Genomic DNA, 26034 nt, shown 5'->3' with positions numbered 1-26034 from the left:
CAGTTTTCATCCATAAATCTCAAAGCACTTTACAAAAGAGGGCAATCGTATGAAATTCACTGACTTCAATGCAAGCAAAGCAAATATGTCCTGTAATGTGTCGGTTAGAGGGTTAGAGGAAAAAGGTTAAAGGAGACCATTGAGGGAGAAGGTTGCAGTTTATACATTAAGGTTTTATGGTTAACTTGAAAGACTCAAGGTTAGTTTATCATTTCTTAGAATTATCCCCAAATATTTGACTGTTGCTATAAAGCTGAAGTGTTAAGACAAAACTGATACATTTGAAAAGTTTGAATATTAAAAATGCCCTTCATAGCCCCATTTATAAATAAAAATACAACTTAGTCCTTATACAGTCAGCGGCTCTGATTGCACATCACCTTGCTGTGGGACAACCCCCCTGACTTCAGTGACGTTCTAGGTCATCTCATTGCAGAATCAGGGTCTAAAACATACAGTCACACTGGATGTCAAGGGTCTATTTATAAATAGCTTACGTAAGGCTAATAAGTGATTAGTCAATGTGATAAGCATGATAATGAGCACTATGTATATACATGGTTACAAACACCAATAGGTGTTAGAGATGGCCATAATCCATGGTTATAAGCAATCTGTTGAGTTGGTAGACTAACAGTTAACCTTTTATAACTCATTTACAAATGTACGCTTAATATAGAGTGTGACTGATACATCAGACACTTATGTTAAATCATATTCCATACAGCCCAGCTCTGTTCTGCCTGAACACATTTGCACATTCACTAAGATATAATTAACAAGTTTTACCTTCTGAAGCAGGAATGCTTCATTTTGAGCAAGAAACCACCATCAAAAAGCACAGTGATTTTACAGCAGTAAAATGAAGCAACACCAGCTGTTCAAAAAAAAAAACAGGAGTACTTGTGGCACCTTAAAGACTAACAAATTTATTTAAGCATGAGCTTTCGTGAGCTACAGCTCACTTCTTCGGATGCTGTTCAGTTATAGTGGCAGCAAATGGGAAGGCCTGTGAGGGGAAGGATGCTCCAGGGGTTATGGCACCGGCTTGGACGTGGGTTCAAGTCCCTGCTCTGCCACAGACTTCCTGTGTGACCTTGGGCAAGTCACTAAGAGCTTGCCTACACAAACATTTAGTTCACAGCAAGCTGGAGTGTGAATCTAACCTGCCACGCACTAACTGTCCACCTGGATCCAGCTGAAGCACACTAACTGTTTGTTAGTTTGCTTTAATCTACTTCTACTTCAAAGTGTTAGTGCACATCAGCAGGATCCACTTGGACAATTAGTGTGCAGCAGGCGGGGCGGGGGGAAGGAGGTTTTGGCTGCCTTGTGCCTCAGTTTCCCTACTGTAAAATGGGGATAAAAGCCCTGTCCTATTGCATAAGGGTGTTGTGAGGATAAATAAGTTCAAGAAGTGAGGTGCACAATTACTATGGTAAGGGGAACCATGTAAGTACCAGAGAGAGAGAGAGAGAGAGTCTGGACTGTTGGTTTCATCACCTATTTAAACATGACCTGAAATAATGGGTTTGGTTTGTTTCCACTGAAATTGGAGCATGAGCTGTCTCTTTCTGTAGAATGATTAGATCAGAGGAAACACTGCAACCTAAAGCTCCTTTCAGTCAATGCTAGAAACTCAGAAGTGCTTTTAAATGGCTCCCTGAAAATGGTTACTCACAACAATGAAACATTGCATTAGTTAATTATATCCAGTATCCAATTAACCCAGTGCACTCATTTGCATCTTTCTACCAACCCAAATGTTTGGGTGAGCTGAGAATTAAAGAAAATTGCCAATTAATTTCCCCAGCCATTTTGAGAAAAGTGAAGCATTCAGTCATTAAATAAATGACAAAGGGTAGACATAGAACAAAGTAATCAAAACTAAGTGTATGTAGATTAACCTGAAATCAGCATATTGCAGAGAAAATTTCAGAAGCAAAGAGGGAGGTTGACAAGGTCTGTTCAAATTAACCCTGGCTTGTTTATGAGATTCTATTTACTTTAATTATAAAACCAATTTGTTAGCACCGGAGGATCTCAAAGCACTTACTAACATTAATTAAGACTCACAACACCTTTGGGAGTCGGTAAGAGACAGGGGTCACCTCACTTAGCAGTGAAATACAGCCACCTCTGGGAAGGAATGCAACAGCAATTTGACAGTGCATAGCAACACTGTAGGACAGGAAGTTAAGAATGCCATTTCAAACGTGCAGGCTATCGTTAGCTGAGTTTAAAATCAGGATAGGATGCCAGGTTTAAACCTTTTGCTGAGGTTATAATGATCTATGTTTATTTCACTGTTTTTGCACATACATTTCACACATTCAAATAAGTGTACTGCAAGAGCTTTGAAATCAAGGTAGTTGTGTATGGCTGGGTGACTTAGTTGGGGATTGGTCCTGCTTTGAGCAGGGGGTTAGACTAGATGACCTCTTGAGGTCCCTTCCAACCCTGATATTCTTTGATTCCTGGCTCTGCAGGCATCAGTTAGTGCAATGAAGGGTCAGACACCTCTGTGATTGTATAGGGTATTCCTACCCCCTCTCCCCACACAAAGACTGCATGAGGTATCTGGAGTTCTTGGTGTGGCAAAGGCAGGTCAAATGGGTGTGTGTAGAATTATAGAATATCAGGGTTGGAAGGGACCTCAGAAGGTCATCTAGTCTAAACCCCTGACAAATTTTTGCCCCAGATCCCTAAATGGCCCCCTCAAGGACTGAACTCACAACCCTGGGTTTAGCAGGCCAATGCTCAAATCACTGAGCTACCCCTCCCTCTAAAGTGAGTGAGTGAGTCAGTCTGTCTTCTCCCCAGCATTGGTGGTGTGAAGGTCCCTGGAACAGCTGACTTCTGCAGAAGCCCTAGCACTAGAGCCATGCTGTTATGGGGAAAGGGAACTGCCAGAAGCCCAGAACTGGTACAGATGCTTAGGGCAGCTGCTTGGATGTCCTCCTGGCTTTGTGCAGATCCGGAGAGGATTGACAAAGTTTGTGGGCTGGCCCAGCAGCCTGTTCCAAGGGTCGGCATACACCATGCTGCCAGTTGGAGAAATCTCCCCTTTTTCCATGGGTTTTCCCATTGGAGGAGTCCATGGGACTGGTTTCTAACACCCAACTTGTTTAAAGAGAGACTGTGTAGGTGAAGCCCTTTGTATCATTACAGCGCTGCCTCTGGGACACTGAACTAAAAGCCTCCATAAATAGTTTGACTGAGCATCAGCCAGAATCTGTCTTTCAAAGATGATTTTCCCTGTACCCAGTCAGCAAGAACATTAGTCACTTCACACAACCTTTTATTCCCTCACATCAGAAGGAGCTTGTAAAGGATATCACCAAATCCACTAGGTGGCAGCAAAAAGTTTCCTACATTCTTATTGCAAAATCAGGATGATTTATGTTGATTTTAGCAGCTTACCCACTAGAGGACTGTAGTCAGTAACATAGCACACCAGACAGGGACTCAGGAGACCAGCGTTCTAGTGCCATCGGTGCTACTGTCCTGGGGCAAACCACTTCACCTCTGTACTGTTTCTACTCCAGCCTACAGCAGTGTGAAAAATTGATTTTTGGGTTAAAAATTGGTTTCAGGTCAACACAAAACCGACTTCTTTGGTGAAATGAGAATTCTTGAAAAATTGATTTCTGATTAAAAACCTTTATAAAAATTAACGCAAAGGAAATATGGGGAAAAGAGCTAGCTCCACAAGGGACAAAACAGAGGAGGTAGCAGTACTCTCCCTCCTCCCAGTGGTTGGGACACTCACCTGGAACGTGAGAGATGCAGGGTTTGAATCTCCAGCCTGGAGCAAGGACAGGAACCTAACCCTCACTCCTTCCTGCTGAGTGCTCCAATCAGCTGGTTAGAGACTATGTAGTGCTCTCTGTATCCCAATGACAATGCAAGTATTAGTACAAAGAGGAACAGCTTCCCCAGGACAGGCGGAGAGAGGCCTGCCCAGAATACCTAACAGCCTGGTAGTTAGGGCCCTCAGTTGTGAGGGGGGAAAATGGAAGTTCAAGTCCCTGCTCCAGGTAAATGACCTGCCCAATGGGCTATTGGACAAGAAAGGGGAGGCAGTACCTCTTTCCCCTCAGTTTTGTGGATGCCCCTTGTGTCTCTAGCCTGGAAAACTGAAATGTTTTATGTTTTCCTGACCAAAACAATTTGCCAAAATCCACACTTGCTCAGTAAGCATTTCAGTTGTCCCTGTAGAAGCCTGGGTTCACTGGTGGGACACCCCCTCATGGGAGGTCATGGCACAGCAGACTCTAGCACCCCCTGCAGAGGAGCTGCTCCAGCCCTGCAGGGGTCTGCTGCTTCTTGTGACTCAGCCCTCCAGGTAGGTCACTTATAGTCCCTCCCCCTCCCAGCCCTTCTGGGGTAACAAAGCCTTCTCCAGCAAGCAATTCAAGGACATTATGCCAGGTCTTCAGCATAAGGCCCAATGGTCCTTCCATTCCTTGGCTTGGGGCATCACAACCTTGTCTTCTTTCTAGGGTGCAGAGCCACTCAAGGCTCCTTCTTGAGTCCCCCAGTAAATCTCAATGAAAAATATGAGCAGACCACCCCTGCCCTCCTGAGGCTCGAGCTTTCATCCCTCCCAAGTTCCCCAGCTGAATGCCTCCCAGGGATTTCTCCCCACAGCTCTAGATCCTGCCCCTTAATCAGGGCTCACAGCCAGAGCTTGCTCCACCCTGGTAGCTGACTTCTTGCCACATTTCTCTACTCAGGAAAGGATCCCAGGGCCGACTCTCACCTAGGTTTCTTCTTGGACTCTCCTGGTCTCTCCACTGCCAAGAGGAAGGATGCAGAGGTTGGGCTGTCTCTCCCCACCATGCAGCTAGCAACCTCCTCACCCTACTTCAGGCTTCCTCTTTTTACAGCAGCCACCCTGCTAGGACTCATCTTTAACTGGGCCTGGGCCAATCCCCAGGTGGCAGTAAGTGCCCTAATTGAGTGCTCCAGCTCCAGTTAACTCTTTCAGAGCCAGTGTGGGGGTATACACCCCAGCACAGACACAAAACAGCATTTTTTAGTGAACAAAAAAAATGCGGCCAAAATTTTTTGCTCAGCTCGATTCCAACCTTTTATCTCTCGTGTCTGTTTGGATTGAGACTCTCTCACTCTGGGCTAGCACAGTAGCCGCCTCCAGGGGTGCTACAATAATAAAGAAAAGCAGAATGCCTTCCGTTTTTCAGATTCCCTTTTCTCACCATGTTTTCTGAATGGCAGCAGCAGAGGCTGCAGTGAAGTTTTTTTTTTTTAAGCAATATTTGCTTCACATTCACTAAATAGCAGCAGAATAGTCTCCTGCCTTGTATCATTGGAATACATGGCATGCCAATAATTATTATAAAACTGCCAGTAGGATTTAGTGCACCAGGCATGTCGTTCTTCTTGCAATGGATCCCTCCTGTTGGAAGAACCTGACAATTAGCTGAGCCCATGTTCATTGTGTTGACTGAGCTGAGAAAAAGTTGTGTTCAAGACACAGAACCCCTTGGACCTAGCAAACCAAGCCAGTTTGTTGTGGCATTCAAATTACTTAATGCCATCTGGATGGGAGCCTTCCAAAAAAAAAAAAGTCCCAAACAAAAACATAGTTGAAGGGTTTTCCTAGAAGTGCTCACAAAACAACTTCCTGTCCAGTCCAAAAGCAGTTTTCCTATGAGGACGGTCTCTGAACCCCCGTCTCTGGGAGCACATTGCCTCAAATCCCTCTCTAAATAGAAACATCCTAAGGGTTAAATCCACCCCTGTGCAGAGAGAGCTCCATCCTGCCAGCAGCTCTGCATTCTTATCCCGATCCAGCAGAGCACTTAAGCACTTGCTTAATTTGAAGTCAGTGGGACTGTCACATGTGTAACATTAGGCTTGTGTCTAAATGCTTTGCTGGATCATGGCACCTTGCAGGGTTGAACTCACAGCCTGCAGAAGGCATATGCACCACCGAGCCCAGCCAAAGCTGTATTTTGAGGGCTTCAGTGGGCCTCTGGGGGTGCATAGCCTTGCCCCAGTCCTTCACACAGGGTAACATTCACCCTATAGGAATATTATAAAATCAGCTGTTAGGTCATAATTTTCAATGTGGAGATGAACCTGAACCAAAGCCCTGGATCTGAACACCTTGGGGTGGGCAGATACTCAGTTGGAGCAAGCCCCCTTTTAGGTCTGAGTGCACTTACCTCGATGATGCCACCCAAGCAAATCAAACACAAGAAATACACTTGACAAAGTATAACACAGTGATTGAGTTCCCTGTGTACCCTCTCCACTAGTTGCTATTCAAAAGATAAGCAGCTATTACTCCTAGCCACTAAATTCATGGAGCTCTGTGCTGGAGGTAAAGGTTCAAATCCTGCTTGCTGATGACCTGTAAAAAAAAAAAAAAGGTTTAACATATAAGTGCTGATTCCCCATTGCTTTGCAACTAGTAAAGTCATTTTCAGTGGGTGCAAAAGGCCACCACCAAATCAGACCGGTAGCATTTTACACCCCAATTGCACGCAGTGTGCACTGGTAGAAATGACTGCATGAGTTGCAGGGCAGCAGAGAATGCTTCAGGTAGCCAAACCAGGATTAGTAACTCAGAGAGAATTCCCAAAGCTTCCTTGTTAACAGCAAAAGAAGATTTCAGGGCCCAGATCAACTCCATCCCTTTCTCCTGTTTGCTACTGACAGTCTTCACTGAAGTGCTTATTACCAGAAAGCTCCAGAAAAAGTCCTTTCCCTTTCCTTGTGGATTTTTTTATTATACAGCTGCTAGCCAAACTGCATTCAGTCCCCGCCTAATGCAACTGCTAACATGCAACTGACTACCTTGTTTATAGCAAAGCAACACACCCTTGGCGACATGCTGGGCCAAACTCATCTTTGGTGTAACGCCAATCACTTCACAAAGGATTGACATTTGCTAACCATTCTTTAACCCTGCCAGTCTGCTTCAGTGAAGTTATACAACAGGGGTCGGCAACCTTTCTGAAGTGCTGTGCCGAGTCTTCATTTATTCACTGTAATTTAAGGTTACGCCTGCGAGTAATACATTAACATTTTTAGAAGGTCTCTTTCTAGAAGTCTATAATATATAACTAAACTATTGTTGTTTGTAAAGTAAATAAGGTTTTTTAAATATTTAAGAAGCTTCATTTAAAATTAAATTAAAATGCAGAGTCCCCAGACCGGTGGCCAGGACCCAGGCAGTGTGAGTGCCATTGAAAATCAGCTCGTGTGCCGCCTTCAGCATGCGTGCCATAGGTTGCCTACCCCTGTTATACAATGTCCCCTCCATCATGTTTACAGTTAGAACTTGGGCAGATCAAAGATTCGAGCAGTCCGAATGATAAATAGATTAGCATCATTAACAACAAAAGAAGTGACGTGCGCATTCTTCTTTTCAAAAGCTTTTAATAGGACACATTTGTTTTTGTCATTTGTAAAGATTTACACTCATTTTTTTTAAAAAAGAGAACATTTTAACCCAATTTTCCCCTTTAATACCATCTTTTGTTGCCCTGATCCAAGACCGAGTTTTTGGTCTATATACCTGATACAGTATAACAATATATTAAGTATTAAATACAAAGTGTTATCATATATGCTAGATTGTTACGGACATTGCAATGGTACTGTGCCTACTCTAGTCATCTTGTGTAATAGTGTACATGGATTATTATAGTCACGGGGGCAGAAAAGGGGGACCAGGGCATAGCCTAATTTACAACAATAAATCTTTTTTATTTTTGTGCCTTACACCAAACCTTGTGTTGAGTGCAATCTACAGAAGCCAAAAACAGTGTTTTCCCCCCCTCCTCCAAATTATCTACAGTTTAAATAACCTGTAATCTGTCTATGAATAGTTATGTGCAATGGCTGCAACTATGGAATTTACATTTTTCCAGACACAATCGCCATCTCTTTTCCTCTCACACGTAAGACTGGCAATAGCAGAATATTCTATTCCCATCTGTTTACAGTAAGTCCACAATATTAAAGTGCTGGTGTGCTTTGAATGAACTGGAGAGCCACGGGGCTGTGTATTAGCATCAGGGCTGGCTGACTTCTCAGGGTGGACATTTTGTATACCAGTACAGTTCTTTACCAGTGTAGCACTGCAACATCCTAGAACTTTAGCTTAGCTACTCACTTCTAACCATTACCTTTATGCGGTCTTTGGAACTAGGTTATAAATCTTGGACTATACTAGGTCTGGCCCCAAATTTATTAAAAGAAAATATTAGACATAGCTGCTTCTCTTTCCAAGATGCTATGCACACTTTTAACAATTTCTCTACAGATTTCTACAAAAATATAAAAATTCAATCAACATAACCATTCTACAGAATTCTTGAGGATTTTTTACATTTTTATTTTTAAAAAAGGCAACTTCTATAAAAACCCCCAAAGGTATTTAAAATGATTTTAAGATTATTGCACACACTGTAGTACATATATTTGTTTTTCAAAAGGGCAGCTAGAAAAAAACTTATCAGTTAGAAAACAAATGATTTTACATGCATTTTTTTTCCTGAATGCATCTTCGTACAGTATGTTTCTATTGATTGGTCTTTATTGAACATGAATGTATAATGTAAACTTTGTTTTATTGTTATTCACACAACCCTTGTCAGTAGGCAGAACCCCAAGTACTGAAAATAGAACCGTTTTTAAGTTAAGCAGTTGTTAGGCTTCCTGTTTCAGTTGGAGCTGTGAGCATGGATTGACATTACCTCATCTTCTTGCACCATGATTTCAGGCTAACATATTGCACGTTATATTACCAGGAAGGTACTGTGTTGTGTAGACCTCTTATTATGCAGCTCCACTCCAGCTACAGAAACATTGCTAGTCGTTTAGCAAATTTGGGTACAGTAATTTTAGTGGCCCAACCATTTTGCTGGATTATTTGGTATGCTCAAAAGAGAAGTCTAAATCTCATTAGGAGTGTAAAACCAAAAAGGGATTAAGAATATTTCTCAGGCTTAATGCATTGTAATTTTATTATTTCCTTAAGTGGGATCTGGGTGAAGCACTGATGAAAGGTTTGTTTGTAACGATTGCTTTAATTGGGTTTAATTTTGGATTTTGACTCGGATTATGAGAGAGTGTGGGCACACATTAGGACTCTTGAGCAGGGTTAAAAAAAAAAAAGCCCACCATCCTAGCCAAGAAATAATGTATTTGGAAGAAACAGTACAGAATGTTAATCTTTAAAATAAACTGATTACTTCCTGCTCTATAATCCCTGGCTTTTGTACAGGACTTGCAAAATCAATAGTGATTGTTTAGGTAACTTAAATCTTCATATAGATCTATTAAATGTAGGGCATCTTCCTTGTGTATATTTATTTGAAGCTAATCTCGATACAAAAAGGAACACTGGAGAATCTCTGAGTCCACCAAAGGACTTGGAACCAAGGTTTCTTAGGAGTTTGAAAAAAAATCAGTGGTGCTCAAAGAATTTTGATCTCCTGAATAAGAGAACTAGTCATTTTGAATTAAACTACCTCAAATCCGTCTCTTAATTACACTGGTGTAAGGCTAAATCTGCAAAATCCTGTAAAGATTTATGCATGTGCTTGACTTTAAGCATGGTAGTAGTCTCATTAGCTTAATTGGGACTACTCTCATACTTGAAATTACGTGTGGATTAGTCTTTTACGGAGCCTCAATCTGAAGTCAACTCTACTGAGGCTCAATGAAGTTCACTTCAGATTCACATCGGAGTAGCTGAGAGCAGGATTGGGCCTATTGGGCCAAATTCTGCAGTGCTTCATATTCTGCGTTCTCTCTCTGACTTTGATTTGAGAAACAGAGGTTTGCATGGGGTGTTAGCACAGAGTTTAGCCCATGAATTTTGGAGATGATTGACATTAAGGACATGTTATAAACATTTGGTAAAAATTCTATTTATTCTCATACCACAATTTGAAAGAGTTTCTGGTTAAAGTCTTTCCAGCTTGAAAGGAAATTGAAAGTAGGGCCTTACAAATTAGCTCCCAGTTGTGGCACTGAAAAGCTTGCCTATTTTACCTAAGATAAATAGTTGTTGTACTGCAGGCTTCCCTACTCTTTTTGGTAATGACCTTCAGCTAGGCTCTGATTCTGCAAAGCATTCTCATTCAGGAAAGCACATAAGCATATGCTTATCTTTAAGCACCTAAATCCTATTGACTTAAATGAGACAAACACATGCTTAAAATTAAGCTCATGCTTCAGGCCCAGATTTTTAAAGGTGTTTAGGCGTTGCTGTGCACAGCATTGCAATGCCTAACTGATTTAGGAGCCTACATCTAATTTTTAAAAGAGATTTGGGCACTTAGGAGCCAAAATCCCATGGGCAGTTGATAGTATTTAGCTGCTAAGTGCCTAAATCACTTTGAAAATGAAATTTAGGCTCTTAAATCAGTTGGGAATTGCAGTGCAACAATTCCTAAGCCTAGATTTTTTAAATCATTTAAGTGCTTTGTGGGACAGGGATGATCATAAGAACATGCTTAAATGCTTTCCTGGATCAGGGCTTTATGGAGTTTAGCTAACTGCAGATCTTACTTAGGGGTCTGATTTTCCTCTCTCATAGGTGCAAGTAGGAATAACTCCATTGAACTCAATGGACTTAGACTAGTGTAAAACTGCTGACAGGAGAGCTCAGGATTGGGCTCTAGGTATCTAAAGATATTGGGTAAAACTGTAAAAAGTGCCCATGGGATTATGTGTCTAAATCACTTGGGTGCTTTTGAAAATTGCATCCATTGACAAGCTAAGAACCACCATTGTAATCAGTGGCAATATATGTAATACCTTTTTATAAACCAATATTGTGTCATGCTAGTAGGCAGTTAAATTCTCTTTACATTAGAAATCTTCATGCATCTGTCAGCATATTGTACATTCCTGTTCTAGTGCACCTGTTTTGACTCTGATGGGTGATTTAACTTTAGTTTGGAAAATTACTCGATTATTAAAAAGAATTCCATTGCATTTGTAAAATATTCAAATGACTATTTTCCACAGAAAACTATTAAGTTTAAGGGAGAGGGAGGGGCTACATTACAGTTCAAAATTATTCTCCTCCTTCTTTGTTGACTGTGGAATATATTTCCTCTGTAATGCACTAATTGGCTATACCCTGTGCTTTGCAAAAACAAACAAACCAAAACAAAACAAAAAAGGATTAAATATGTATTTTATGTTAAAATGTCCATAAAACCCAAACCTTATCTCAGAAATATTCTGAGATACATAAAATAGAAGAAAATTAAACAAGATCTTAGTCACAAAATGTACTACATCCCGCAATACTAGAGTCAATTAATTTAATAAAATATAATATACATATAGATTCTGCACAATGTATTGCTTTTACCTAAGCAGAACATATGCTTAAGTAAGCGTGATATAGGTTAACCACTCTTTAACCAGCTGGTTCTTTCAACTTTCTTTGGAAATATTTACCCAGTGCCATTTGAAAATACAGAGGGTTTTTTTGTTTGTTTTTAATTTGTATTTTTTTTATTACATGAAAGGAAGAAAAAACATTTGGCACCAACAGAAATATAATTCAGGGGTCCATTTCTGCTTGATCAAAGGAAAAACTAGGAAGTGTCAACAAGTCTGTCTTTGGGGTAGGAGATGTTGACATACTGTCTGGAAGCAGTGAATCTCCTATATCCATTGAGTCCTTGGAATCACAAGATGGCGCACGCCTTCGCAAGCAAATGTCTGCACTGGGAGGTGAAATACCACGAGATCCTCTAGGTAACAAACTTTGTCCATCTGGTGGATCTATAGATATACACGGGGGGCTCAGTTTTTTCTTCTGCCGGGCTCCTTGCAAGCCTTCCATTTCACTTAAGACCTGACTTATGAAGCCAGAAGAGCTAGATGTGGAATGGTGCTGAGGGCTGTTTTGCATGGAACAAATTTCTATTGAATGTCTCCTTTGATCATCTAACCAAGATGATGGTTTTCTGAGAAGACCCTGGGTATCTACACTGTAGTATTTCTTCAGGTCCTTCAAAGTAACATTGCTGCTATTGCCTATGTTCCTCTTGGGAGTTAGAGGTGGAACCACTGAACAGGCACTCAAGGCTGTACAAGTTCCTGAAGTGAAAGGCTCCAAAGAGCTGTTTATTTCAGATACTTCTTGGTCCATCGAGTCTCTAAGTGTCTCTTGATATGAGCCTGTACATGCACACAAAGCTGGTGTGTGCTTGGATATATTATACCGATTGCGGGAATGCTGAGTGCGAACACTTGATCGGCCCCAGCAGGCCGATTCACTTGCTTCTGATGGGTCCTCTGTGGATCCAGCTGGCACACTTGTATCAGAGAGTTCATTCCCCTCAGCATGCAAATTCTCTTTGCTTTCAGAGCAATACATGTCCAAGGAGTCATTCCTTATTGCCACCTGTAGTAGAGTGCCAAGGCATTGGGGAGGAGGATAGTTGTCAGATAAGAGAGACACACCAAACAAGGGTTAGTACAAGGAAGGCACAGTTAACAAGGCAGGTTGTCGTGCCTGGGGCCAAACTCTGCTTTGAAAAAACACTAACACAAATGCAGAGAAAATCCAATGACTTCTACATTCTAACACAGAATACATATGATAGTAACTCTGACTTCATTGGAGTTACTCTGGGTTTACACCAGTACAAGTTGAAGTCCAAATTCTGCTCTAATGCTTTAAGAATATCAACTCTCAGGTTGTATCCCTAAAGTATATAGGATTAGATAACCCAAACCAAAACACTCATCAAAACTTTACCCAAGGTTTGGCCTTATTTTTACTTCTGCAAATGAGGAAGGGGTTAATTCAAAGCCCATTCAAGTCAATGGGAGGTCCTGCTTGACGTTAACTTTGTGCCCAAGTGCTTTGCTGGGCCATGAGCTGAAGCCCTAAAAGAAGGGAGTTGGAACACTGTTAATGAAATCTAAACACCCCCCTCTCACGCACTAAGCCCTGCTCCTGCCGGCCCATATTCACTTGAATAGTTGGAGTCCAGTGGAGCTACTCCCCAGCATACCCATATGCGTTTGCTGTATCTGGGCTTAGTTATCCTACCTCTGCATTCCCAGTGTGCCCTGTTCTCTATGCATTCATCTTTTTTAGCATGCACATCTGAACAGCACTAGCACAGTGCCTATCTTAGGGATTGGTTTGCATAAGAACGCAGTTGGTTACTACTGCCAGCCACTGCTCTAGTTCAAGCTGGCCAGGCACATGCTTTTAGCACTCATGCTCCAGTGGTCAAAACCCACTGGAGACTGAAGAAGGGAGGGGAGGAATTTTATATAAGATCTTCAGGGCAAGGACTGTCTATTATGTGGTTGAGGACATTGCTGGTACTAAATAAATAAGGGCCCAATCCTTGATCCTAAAAATGCTAAGTGTCCCCAAATCTCAAAGAATTGGCTGGTATTGAATACATTTATATGATATAGAATTACCTGAAAATTCTTGTTGGTAAGATGATTTTTATTAACGTGAAATGGATGACTGTACTTCTAGAGTGAAGCATCCGTAATTATTTCCACCTATTAGAAGTGTGAGTTCAGGGTCCTCAGGGGATGTTTCGCCTACACTGGTTGGAGTCAGATACAGACTCATTTTCCCCAGAGCTGCAAATTGGCTCTGAGCAGCACCTTTACATGGCAGTTTTACCTACCCATTTGCAGAAGTCATTGTGTTCCACAGTGCTGTGTGCCCCTTTGCTAAAGGATTTATAAATCAATTTTAATAGCTCTTCATGCAAATGTCTCATCTTGGGGAGATTGTTTATTTTCCTTTTTATAATATTTGAAAAAAAAATACAGCTGGCCCTACTTTAATATACCAGAATGAAGAGATGGGCTGTTAATTGTAATAACACTTTTGTCATCTAGCAGCTCAAAATTACTTCTTTAAAATGAAACTTTATGAACTAGTCTATAAATATCAACCAGTTTGGTTTTTGCTGGGAAAAACTCCCATAGACTACAGGACATACACACACCCTGATCCTCCAAAGCTTTATGCAACACACACACACACACACACACACACACACACACACACACACACACACACACACACACACACACACACACACACACACACACACACACACACCAAAGATGTAAGCACATGAGTAGTCCCTTTGAGTTTAATAAGTCTTCCCCTATACTTCAAATTAAGCACATGCAAGTATTTGCAGGAAAGTTTACATACACAAATATATATGCACATATATACATAATAATATAAAAATATGTTAATGTGGGTATATATTCACACATACAAATATTTTTCTTTGTTTATATTACTAATATGTATCTGGAATCTTGATAGAGTTTGCATGCTCACCTCTTATTTGGACCACAAATTAGAAATTCTGTATTAATGTGTTTAAATGATAGACTGCAATGTCTATCTGACAGCCTGGAGCTAAACTCAAACTGCTAACCTGAATTAAAAGCCAAGTTGCCATTTCTTTACTACTATTTTAACCTGAGTTAGCTGGTCCGAGTTAAGTACACCTTTTTCTGCAACGTAGACATACTCTAGTCTGTGTTCCCATTGAAGAGAATGGTAGAATTCCCATTGATTTCAAGGCCAGTGCTAAACCCTTTTGAAAATCTCACGTTGTGACATAGGATAAACTATTGGGAACGTCCTGGGTCCGATTACACACTCGCACATGTTTGCATCTCCCACTGGTTTTACCTGGAGTTCTGTGTGTTAAACTTAAGGCATTAAGGCCTGATCCTCAGCGGGTGAAAATTGGCATAGCTCTTGAAATCAATCGAGCCGTGATTTCAGCTGCAGTTCTTGCTCTTAAATTGCAAACTAACGGTCTATTAAGAATTATCCTGTAGTCTTATGCAGCAGTAACCACTATGGAAAATGGAGTTAAAGAAGATGGCTAACATGGTAATTTATATTAGAAATACCAGCCAAAAGGTTGGGGCTGTTACCTATCAGAAGCTGGGGGAAGATATTCATGAATTGGAAACATTAAATTGATTAGTTTCCCCATTAGTGTCGACTGGGCTGCCTGGCTGGCCTGGTGCAGTGTAATACACATTGGGAATTTAACTTGTCAGTTTAATATTACAGATTAATGTAACTGCTAACCTTAGTGCCTCAGATTCATTTTTAGGGCTCAATAAATTAGCTCTCTTATTTTCTCAGTGTAAAAAAGGAAGATCATTTGAATAACTGAGAATATATTTCATTCAAGTAATACATTATTTTGGGAAAAATAAAAATGATCCACTCTGCATTTTATTTATTTACACACACACACTATATATATATATATATATATACACACATACATACATACATACATATAAAATCAGACACAGGAAACTAACTATTGAGTAAAGATGAGCTACAAAATTAGCCAAATATATGGCTCTGATTCAGCAAAACACTTTTAACATGTATTTAATTTTATGAATGTGAGACTTAAACGTACGCTTAAGTGTTTTACTGAACAGGGACAGACAAACATATGCTTAAAGTTAAGCACATGTTTAAGTACTTGGCTGAATCAGGACCAATATCATTGGCAATAAGAAAACTGATATGGGGCCAAGAATAAGTGTCCTCAAAACCCAGGAGGGTTTTGGTTAAGGTTTATATTTGTTAGAAAACAGAAGATATTAATCTAAAGGCAAATTTTTCAAAAGTTCTTAAATGACTTAGGAGCCTCAGGCCCATTTTCAAAAGTAACTCAGCACTTCAGTGTCTGTCTCGTTGAGTTTCAGCAAAGGCCACATCTACCCTACGAGCTGGGGTGGGATTCCCCTGCTCATGTGCACATACGCCCGCTGGCTCTCACTGAGCTTGCAGGAGTATAAATTGAGCTCGCACGAGTAGCCACGGCAGCACGGGTAGCAGCAGCGGAGGCATTACATACCCATTGGTTTCAGGTGGATTTGTATTTGGCATGGCTCAGCTGTGCCTCCACTGCTGCTAATCATCCTAGCACGGCTACCTTGCTATTTATACTAGGGCTAGCACGAGTACATGTACACGAGCAGGGGAATCACACCCTATCTTGTAGTGTAGATGTAGCATTGGGTTCCTAAACCACTTAGGCATGTTTGAATTTTCCCCCCTAATCTCATAAGAAAAATACTCTTAGTTTAGATAAAAATAAAAGTAACTCAACTTCATATCACTGCTCTAGAAAAGGTTCATTTCCAACTTCTGCTTGTTCAGACATAAAAGGTCTGGCTTCCTTAAAGCAAAACACACATTTCCTTGTCAAAAGTGATGGCTCTTCCCTATGACAGGAAATTACAGCAATCTTAGGCTACGTCTACACTACCCGTCGTACGGGGCGGCGACGATTTTTTTTTTATATCGATATATCCTCATCTAGGCGGATATGCGATCCTCGAACGCTCGATATCGATTCGAAACCGAACCCCGCCCGAGCAACGGTGCGGCGCGCAGGCGAGAGAGCCGATGATCCGATCCCGCATCCGCGATAAGGATGGGAATAATCGAATAAGATACACTTCCGCGTGGCTGATTCACGCAGCTGCTGGTCTCTGAATTTGATTTTCTTTTTTTCCCTTCCATAGAGTTGATTGGAGAGAGTTATCTGCAATCACTGTGCACTCTCAAATGTTGGGGAGAGCATTCGGTAGCTGTTAGGAACTAGTTCAGTGAACTCCAATGACCCCTAAGGAACACTTGGCTGTATCAGTGAAAAGGCTAGGAAGGACAAAGTATTGATCAAATGGAGGACGTTTAGGCCTATTGCCAAAGGAGATGTAAGCCATCATGCGTCTCTTTAGAGAACATTGAATGGGGTTCTCTTAAAAAAAAAAAAAATCGACGAATCTTTTGGGGATTATTCCTAGATGAGGGTTACAGATCTCATGAAATTGCGATACAAAGCTTAGTAACCCATCAGTTAACTTAGTAACCCATTGGTCTTGAACCACAGCAGGTTCACAGTCACAGCTCTGCTTACCTGCCTACGAAGTAATCTTTCTGCAGACGGAGAATGCACAGTTGGGGGGATCTTGGATTTGCTTTCCCAGTCCAAACTGCCATGAGGTCTTATGTGGTGAAAATGATCTTTTGGGATTTGCAGGAGAGAACTGGTGTCAGCAGGCTGTGACTGCACGGAGGCTGTTGAACCTTGAGAAAGGGACAGGAAACAGGAATGTGACACACATTCATTTGTAGATGCCTCCCATAGCTTAATAACCTTTCAGTGAAAACTCTCCCATTGGACCAGACAGGAATTGCACAATGAATACTTTTTATTAACAAAAAACATTTACTTCAACCACCAACTCCCAGAGATCAGGAAAAAACTCCCTTATTGGTAGGGTAACCAGATGTCCCGATTTTATAGGGACAGTCCCGATATTCAGGGCTTTGTCTTATATTGGTGCCTATTACCTTCTACTTCCGCCCCAATTTTTCACACTTGCTATTTGGTCACCCTACTTGTTGGTAGACTATTCCATAATTATCCATAATGGGGTTTTCTTGGCACCTTCCTCTGATGCATTTGGTACTGGCCACTGTCAGGGACACTGGTTTAGATTGACTACTAGTCTGGTCCAGCCTGGTCATTCCTATATTCCTCCTTTACAACGAATAACTTTGCAGAGTGGTATTCACCTAAACATTTAAAAGGCCTGATTTTGAAACCCAGCCTCTATATTTGTGGGTGCAGATTCCAGTAAGGACACATCTACTTACCTGACTATCTGCAAATCAACTAGCTGCATCTAAATATCGGCATGTATGCCTGCAATAAACTGAGTGAGCAAAACTGCACTTGCAAAAATAGGTGGCAAGTTTCAATGTCAGGCTGGTTTCACAAAGCATCATGGGAGGAGGAACTATTCTCTAGAGCAGGGGTTGGTAACCTTTCAGAAGTGCTGTGCCGAGTCTTCATTTATTCACTCTGATTGAAGGTTTCGCGTGCCAGTCATACATTTTAACTTTTTAGAAGGTCTCTTTCTATAAGTCTATAATTTATAACTAAACTAGTGTTGTATGTAAAATAAATAAGGTTTTTAAAATGTTTAAGAAGCTTCATTTAAAATTAAATTAAAATACAGAGCCCCCAGACCGGTGGCCAGGACCCGGGCAGTGTGAGCGCCACTGAAAATCAGCTCACGTGCCGCCTTTGGCACGCGTGCCACAGGTTGCTAACTCCTTTCTAAAGGCTCTCCTTGACCTGAAGTGGTTGCTGGCTACATTGGAAACTTTGCAAAGCCTTCCCCTCAAAGTCCAACATTTTTCAAAGTAATTAATTTAACATGGAATGCATCCCACAGAATCTCCTTTGTCCTGGAATATTCCACCACAGAATAACAGCCCTCTTATGAAAGAATGTCCAAACAAATACCTCCTGCAAATGCCAGGTTTTCTGACAACAAAACTCTTTTCAGGTTGAAATATTGTACTGTTATTATTTATTGGTGATTATGGCCCCTTTTGCTAATGACATTTTATAGAATTACAAACTATAAACAGGTAGGAGTTCACTTCACTCCGCACTGAAATGCAGCCACTTTTTAGATGGAACAGGGCAGCCATTTAAAGGGTACCAGCAACACTATACAGCATCTTAGAACAGGGTGTATAGAATACTTTCTCCAGTTAAAGCAATGGGAATTTTGCCAGGACACCGAGGCAGATGTAAGACATGAGGTATTTAATTGGTTATGACATGGTTATGAATAGGACATTAGTTTTCTCTCATCAGGAAACAGTACAGACTCCCACCCCAATGCTAGGTCACTGGCTGAGTGCTGACTCGGAGGGAGGATGAATTGCTAGGATCATTTCTTGGAACATCTCAAGTTTTCCTTGGAGGTCTTCAATCCAAATCCTGACTAGGTCAGAACATTCTTAGCTTCTAAGCCCTAGATGATCATAGCCAGAAAAAAAAAAATCACATTTACTCTAAACACTCCTACTTCCAATACCCTGTTAAATCTGAGCTACTTAACAAGTGATCAGAACACAGTGCATCAATGGCCAGCACAAACTTCAGGGTCCAACGTGGCTTTGCAGAATCATGCAAGAGCTTTTCCTAAATATCTGCCCTACTTCCAAATGGGACTATTGATCCAGGATTCCTTAGGGAGTAATGCAGGCTCCTCAGATTCAACTATCAGAGGGGTAGCCGTATTAGTCTGGATCTGTAAAAGCAGCAAAGAATCCTGTGGCACCTTATAGACTAACAGACGTTTTGCAGCATGAGCTTTCGTGGGTGAATACCCACTTCGTCAGATTCAACTGGTGTCAGCCAATGCTATTCATTTTACCAAGATGGGAACTGAACACTGCAAGTTCAAGGTAAAGAAAGGACTAGGAGGAAGCCTGGGTTTGGCTTGTAAGGTAGCTCAACATAGGCGCAAAGACACCTGGTTTAAGCAGCAACATGCACAGCACCAGAAACTCCTTCCACGGCAACATGAGGATCTTGTAAAAAAACCAAGGATGTTTCAGTGACCTTGGGATACAGAGACACTAATCCTGGTCCCAGGATGTCAAAGGGAGTTTTGCTATAGACTTTAATGGGCTACAATTTCACCCCAAGTCTTTCCATTGATGTGAATGAATCCTTTAAAGGGACAGTATTTGGCTCTAAGTCTTTCATATTATGCCATTGCCTCTTTCCAACCCCAGGCTCATCTTGTTCTGTTGTTTCCACATTTTATTTCTGCTGTTAAACTGTAGCTGTGCATTTGAATTCCTATTACTATGCAAATTTCAACATCCCATTTCTAATCTGTTCAAATCTTGTATCGTTCTGAATAGCGCTATGAAATTATGTCCCTGTTAGAAGCTTGCAAATGGTAATGCTTGGGAGAATCTTTTCTGCCTTGCCTAGGACAAGAGCCTTCAAGCTGTTGTCCATTAAGAGCAGGTGCAGATAAATTGAGGGGAACAACAGTACAGTATATTAACTGACCAGCAGAAGGTATTGCATAGTCTACTGTGCAACACAAGAATTTCTGCCAATTGCACCCCCAAAATATTGACTATCACAACAGTGAAATCCTGATGGACAATATGGACCAGGGGTAGCACTTAAAAAAATGCACATGTAAACCTAAGAAACTGCAAGCACTAAGGGTCCCTTAAACATACACTTACCCATTTTGCACAGATAGATGCTACCGTAAGTGCAATTTGTGGCACCAGTCTATGGAAACCTGGCCCTATATGTTAATTGAGAACTCTTCTTGTCCAACCCAGTCCACTCCATCAAACAACCTTTGAATGGGAAAATCCATCTTTGAACAGTAATTTACATTTTAAACACAATCTCTACGCGGTCATTTCTCTAAACCAGCCTGTCAGTGTCTTGTCACTCCACAATAACACAACTTAGCATTCCCATGGTGTGTTCCATCCCAGGATTTTACAAACAATAAGTCTCACAAGCTCCCTCTGTAAAGAGGCATCTGAGGCACAGAGAGGTTAAGTGACGCCTGTGCTCCTGTCCGGAAGCTGGGGTTTTTCATTCAGGGGCCTTAGTTTGCTGGGGTGAGACTGGTGGAGCTCCCACAGTTCTTAAGAATTCTGACCCCTGAAGGCAGCGATAGGAGGGCAGAATGTAAGATGGGTCCACTGCTGCCAACCACATGCAGGCTATAAATGCTGCCCTCCCTACAGTCCAGTCACTTCCTTTTATCTGAGCCCTTTAAAAAGTTTTGGTTCTAAAATGGGTGCAAGGTTCAGACGGAGGAAGTTTTTATTCTAGACTGGCCAGTTTGTTAGTTTATACCTGATAGATGAGCGTTTCAAAACCATTTTAGGGATCTGGAGACCCAACTGCCATCAGAACTGATACACAGCTATCTAGGTAGCGTTGATACAAATGATACGTAGCAATATAGGTAGTTCCGTATGGTCAGAGTGGAGAGATTTGTACCTGACTGTGATTTCTGATGAGATGCGTTCTTCTCGGCTTGGGAGTTGGCACAGGAGCCTGCGTACGGAGGCTGGAACATGTAGCTGTCATTTGGCAAAGAGTGGGTGCGACCTATGGAAGGCTTTCTTACACTCAGCAAGTCCTTGCTAGGGGACAGTGTCAGGGTGTCATCTTTGGAGAGGTGATCAGTCTACGAAAGAAGAGAGAGAACACATCACAGAGTTGGAAGACCCAGTGAACCTGGAATCCCTAGCAACAGCCATTGCAATAAATATGGGGCACGATGGTGCATGCACATTGTCAATATGTACAAGGTTCTACTGAAACAAAATGAAACAAAATGAAACTTGCACAAATGGATCTACTAGGAAGCTAGCCCCCTAATTTTGTAGTGTCACCAAACCATCACACAGAATGAACCACATAAAAATACTGGGGAAAAGAGGAAAGCAACACGGCAGTAATAAACCATGACTATTTCAGGAATACTTGAAACAGGCATCATGCCTCAAGGCCCAACAATGCACACATGCTTTTGGCATAACTCTGATCATATCAAAAGATAATCAAGCCTCCCATATGTCCCCTCCCAAGTCAGTCAGACTTTTGCAAAGGTAAGTAAGTAACAGTCATCCCCTCTTCTAAGAATGAAGAGACACTATAGTTCACAGAAGATGTACCCTGCTTTGACTTCCACTGTCACTTTTTTTTATTTTATTTTTGTTTGCTTTTCAAGTAATAAATTATTCATGACACTTTTTGGCAGGATATTAAATTTGATTTGTCAGGGCGTAAACCAATCTCTATTAGACCTAAGGTGGGGGCCGATTATCTCACATCTGCTAGTGCAGGGTTCTTCCAAGCTTTCTCTGAAGCCTTTGGCACTGGCCACTGTCAAGAGACAGATACTAGATGGACTTTGGGTCTGATCCAGTAGGGTAATTCCTATGTTCTTGCATTCTAAAAAAAATTATAAGGTGTTATCAAACATGGAAATAATGTAAGCCTAGTTGTGTATTTGTAACGAAAGAACTACCCCCTTTATAAAGGACTCCGTAAGAAATCATAGACAATGGAGGAACATGCCAATGTAGTTCAATAAAGTACATCGCTGATCCTCTTCTTTCAGAGTAGTTTAAAAATTATCTACTGGCCAGTTTACCCCCCGCCCCCGTTACTCTGAGCATGACTGTTTTTCTGAAATAGATATTCTGAGTTTTTTTCAAATTTAGTCCTTCAACAAAAGCAAAATGTCATTAGAGTGTTTTGTGTACAGAGTAAAACATGACAAGATTAAATGAAATTTACAAAAAAAAGGGGGGGGAGGGGATCAGTGTTGTAAAATTGGCCAACCAAATCCAAGTTCACTGCCATAAAAATTATTTTCACTCTTCATGAATTTGCTGATTTAGATATAAACAACATTCATTAGGGATTGCAGTCTCCTGCTGTAACTCAAATGCGGAGGGTAAGTTCAATACCAGTAATGTTGACACTTTGTTTTGAAATCCTCCTCACCAACCTGCATGCACACATCTTTGTCTAAACATCATTTTGCTTAATACAAGAGATGGTCCAAAAACTGGAATTTCAAATTCAAATCCATTTGGATTCGAGATCAGATCCAAATCCACTCTCCTTGTTCAGGTTTCCAAGTGAGATCCAAACTCAGAAGGGGCTTATTTTCCAGTTCAGATGCAGCCAAACTCTTCTGAGATTTCAGCCTCAAATAGCAGAAATCTTGAGAGAACAGCTAATTTCATGAAAGCCATTTAAGAGGCTGAAAGGTGATCCCATGAAAAACCGCACACAAGATTTCAGTGCTGTCAGATTCCTAATCGCTACCCAATCTGGATCCAGACTGGAACACTGTGCTCCTCAGCCCACCTCCACTAGATATCTTATTTGGAAACAAAATGTTCCATACAAAATGTTAAATGTAGTTTACAAAATCTTTTGTACATGATGCCATGAAGCATGATGGGAAATATTGTCACGGTTTAAAGAAGATGGAGCCCAAATAAATATTACTTAGGATGACAGTCAACTAGAATGACAGAAAATTTATCAACAACACAAACATCCAGAGATAGGTATATGGACGACAACAGAGAAAACAAGAATGGATCCAAAATGTTGGAAGAGAAGTTATGTCTGTTGTACAGCAGAAAAAAAGCACTTGACCGCTACACATCAGCTAAAAATGTCTTAATGTTTCAAAAAGAAGATGGTTAAAGCAGGGCTCAAAATACTGGTAATTTCTTACAAAAAAAGGGAAAGGAATCCAATATGGGTTGCTAATGAGAGTTCACAAAACAAGCAGCATCTCTGAGAGATCCGCAGCTGGTGTCTTTCAAAAAAGTGTATCTGGCACCCATCCCCAAAGCACTGGGGGCACCTCTGCTCACAAAATCGAGTCAGTCACAAACCAAGGGGAAGTAGATAATCTTTCTGCATAGGGTGCATGAGCTATTTGCTCATGGGTGTGTCTTTTATGCACACAAACACTGATTTGTTTCCGATGCAGAGAAAGTTTCAAGATTCACGCCATCCATTTTTTGGGGGTGGGTGGGTGGGCTATTTATTTTATTTGAAGACAATCTAATGTTTTTACATATGATGCAAAAAATAAAAATAAACTGCCCTCTTCAGATAAAAGCTTAGGTGCTATTTGGAGATAGGGTTGGACTGAAAATTCCATTGTGATTAACCATGGGATAGCAGTATTTAGAACCCTGTAAACATCAGAATATATAGTGACCAGTGTATGTACATTGCTTTCCAGAGCATTAAGTAAGAGTGTGTTAGTATCATCAGGAAAAGAGTCATCCGTCAGAGCTAAGGACCAGGACTTTTCAGAGAGAATATCTGACGTCAGAGACAGAGCCTCCATCTCAGCTAGAGGGATCTAAACAAGGGAGAGATGATTAAGCATAAGAAACCAGGACACACATCTTTTGAAAAAAAAGTATCATCGTCTAAATACTGAAGTATTATCCCTAAAATAAGAGCATCTATGTCATGCACGTCATTGCGATAGATAAAACCGTAAGGAAGTGGGGTAAGAAAACCCATTACATTCAGCCTTAAATACTTACAAATAACTCACAACAGAATTTACAATGGTACACAAAAGGTGCTGTGAGAAATACTGGTTTCTATGTGACAAATTGAGGAATAATAATAATAATAATACCTGGCTCTTATATAATGCTTGTCATCAGTAGATTTCAAAGTGCTTCACAAGCTTTAATGTATTTATCCTCACAACACCAACAGGAAGTGAAAGTAACAGTAGCTTAGGAAGTATATATATATATATACACTTGTATCTTTGTTATTCTAATGACATCTAACATTGAGAACCTCCAAACTTCTCTGATAGCTCCTATTCCTAAATGCTATGGCAATGTTGCAGTTCTGTTTGACTCTAGCCTATCTTGTTTAGATCCTTGTGATATCCTCAACACCAAAATCATCCGAATAGGGTGCAATCAGCTGTTCATGTATGCTTCTTTAATGCAGTGTAAAGAATGACACCTATCTAGGGAGCCTTTCATTATAGGATCTCAAGGTACTTTCCAAATGTGAATTGAGTCTCTGCCATGTGAAGCAGGTAGCGTAACTTTATAGATGGGTAAACTGAGGCATAAAGTCTTGATCCAGGATCTCCTGATGTCAGTGAGATTCTTCCCAGTCACTTCAATGGGCTTTGAATCAGGTGCTAATGGGCTTTGAATCATTGATGGGAGTTAGTTAACACACTTAGGTTGAAAACCCCACTGGGCATCTATATGCATCTTCAGCCACCTAAATATGTCTGAAAATCTCTGTGACTTCCCCAGGGTCACGGCAAGTCAGTGACAGAGTCAGGAATAGGTGGTGTGATTGCGCCATTGATAGGTCCTCTCTCAAAAAAATTCAAGCAAAATATGCAGCCTCCAGTGGAGGGCACTCTTGAGGCACACGTGGCCATCGAATGGGAAGCACAATGTATCATTGCTTTGTGCTTGAGGTGGCAGTCTAGATTGCTCAAAAGAAAGGGCAGGGTTCTCCTAACAAAGCAGAGTCACAGCTGTCAGCCGCCTCAAAGCCAGATGCTGGGTTTAAAGTGCAGGCTTGGCTTTCCAAGCACTCAAACCTGATATCGGTCTTACCGATTTTCAGGTACTTCTCTATGGGTGTGTGGTTAGCCTTATATAAAACTGATTCATGCACAACTACGGCTTCTACATCAAGAAATAGATCCACAGAGGGCTCCCAGTATGTCAGCATTTCCTTTCTTAATTGAAAGGATTAGCACTTTTATCTTAAGCATTCAAACAAACAGTCTGTTTCCACAGCAATGTGTCTTTCAAGAGAAGCTGTGGAGACCGGAGCCTGCCATATCCAACCTAGCAAAGAGTTGGTTTCTCCTGCACACCTGCTTTTGGAAATGGTGTCATACTAGTTCACTTGGGGCTAATTAAATCTAGTGATGGGTGAACCTCCTACGGGTCAGAGGTTTGGTTCAGATAATCATGAGACTGATTGTTCTTTTGAACTCTATCCAAACCCTCTCACCCTCTGGACCGGTGACACAGGGCTGGCTAGCAATCTTACTGGACAGGCTTTCTGGTGGGATTTACAGTGTGTCCTCTGGAGTCAGGAATACCATGAACTACCAGTGCCAGAGCTGTTCTAGCATCAGTCACCGTATCCCAGAGCTTCTGTCTCTGGTTGTGGATGGAACCAAGAAATGTAGATAAGAGGCACTTGCAGCTCCTGCACACCTGAGTCCACTAGAACCCAGCTGCCACTGAGGCAGCACAAAGGAGCCAGAGAGATGCCCTAATAGGACTCCTCCAGCATGGCAGATGGATTCCTAGCTGGCATAGGACTGATATTACCAACTCTATGCCAGCCTCTGTGGGCCCTCCTCCACAGCCTAAGGGTACGGTGAGGAAAAAGGGGATGTGGCCAGTATGTTTGGATGCAGATAATTCCTGGCTGGTGTAACGGACCTTTGGGGGCCATTATTAGTTGGGATAGTTTAGAGCAGCCCCGAAGCTGCTCTAAGTTATGTTGACAGCAATACAAACTCTCAGCAGTCCCCAGGACTGAGGAACCAGGAAAG

At 41.3% G+C, this 26034-nt stretch overlaps 2 protein-coding genes across 5 annotated transcripts in view; both read right to left on the bottom strand.

Annotated features, from left to right (window-relative positions):
* ABCC3 (ATP binding cassette subfamily C member 3) overlaps positions 1 to 4940 on the bottom strand; it is a 101418-nt gene extending 96478 nt beyond the window's left edge. Inside the window, exons 1-3 of one of the 2 annotated variants that reach the window (XM_039501172.1) lie at positions 4766 to 4940; positions 3773 to 3889; positions 3424 to 3549 (exon numbers count right to left, since the gene is read on the bottom strand). The gene's annotated coding sequence lies outside the window, so the exon portion shown is untranslated. The remainder of the gene's footprint in view (positions 1 to 3423; positions 3550 to 3772; positions 3890 to 4765) is intronic. The other variant, XM_039501174.1, reaches the window with a different exon arrangement.
* A 6386-nt stretch (positions 4941 to 11326) lies between these two features.
* The window catches only part of LOC120383191 (voltage-dependent T-type calcium channel subunit alpha-1G-like), a 275720-nt gene continuing 261012 nt past the window's right edge, over positions 11327 to 26034 (bottom strand). For 2 of the 3 annotated variants that reach the window (XM_039500955.1, XM_039500956.1), the window contains exons 35-37: positions 20919 to 21108; positions 16980 to 17149; positions 11327 to 12415 (exon numbers count right to left, since the gene is read on the bottom strand). In XM_039500955.1, the coding sequence (XP_039356889.1) occupies positions 11567 to 12415; positions 16980 to 17149; positions 20919 to 21108 (1209 nt within the window). In that variant the 3' untranslated portion in view covers positions 11327 to 11566. Of the gene's footprint in view, positions 12416 to 16979; positions 17150 to 20918; positions 21109 to 23691; positions 23827 to 26034 lie in introns of all 3 variants that reach the window. The other variant, XM_039500954.1, reaches the window with a different exon arrangement.

Source organism: Mauremys reevesii, linkage group 15 (assembly GCF_016161935.1).
Source record: "Mauremys reevesii isolate NIE-2019 linkage group 15, ASM1616193v1, whole genome shotgun sequence".
Taxonomy (NCBI): Eukaryota; Metazoa; Chordata; order Testudines; family Geoemydidae; genus Mauremys; species Mauremys reevesii.
Note: the sequence above shows the minus strand (reverse complement) of the source record. Positions and strands in the feature narration are given on the sequence as shown.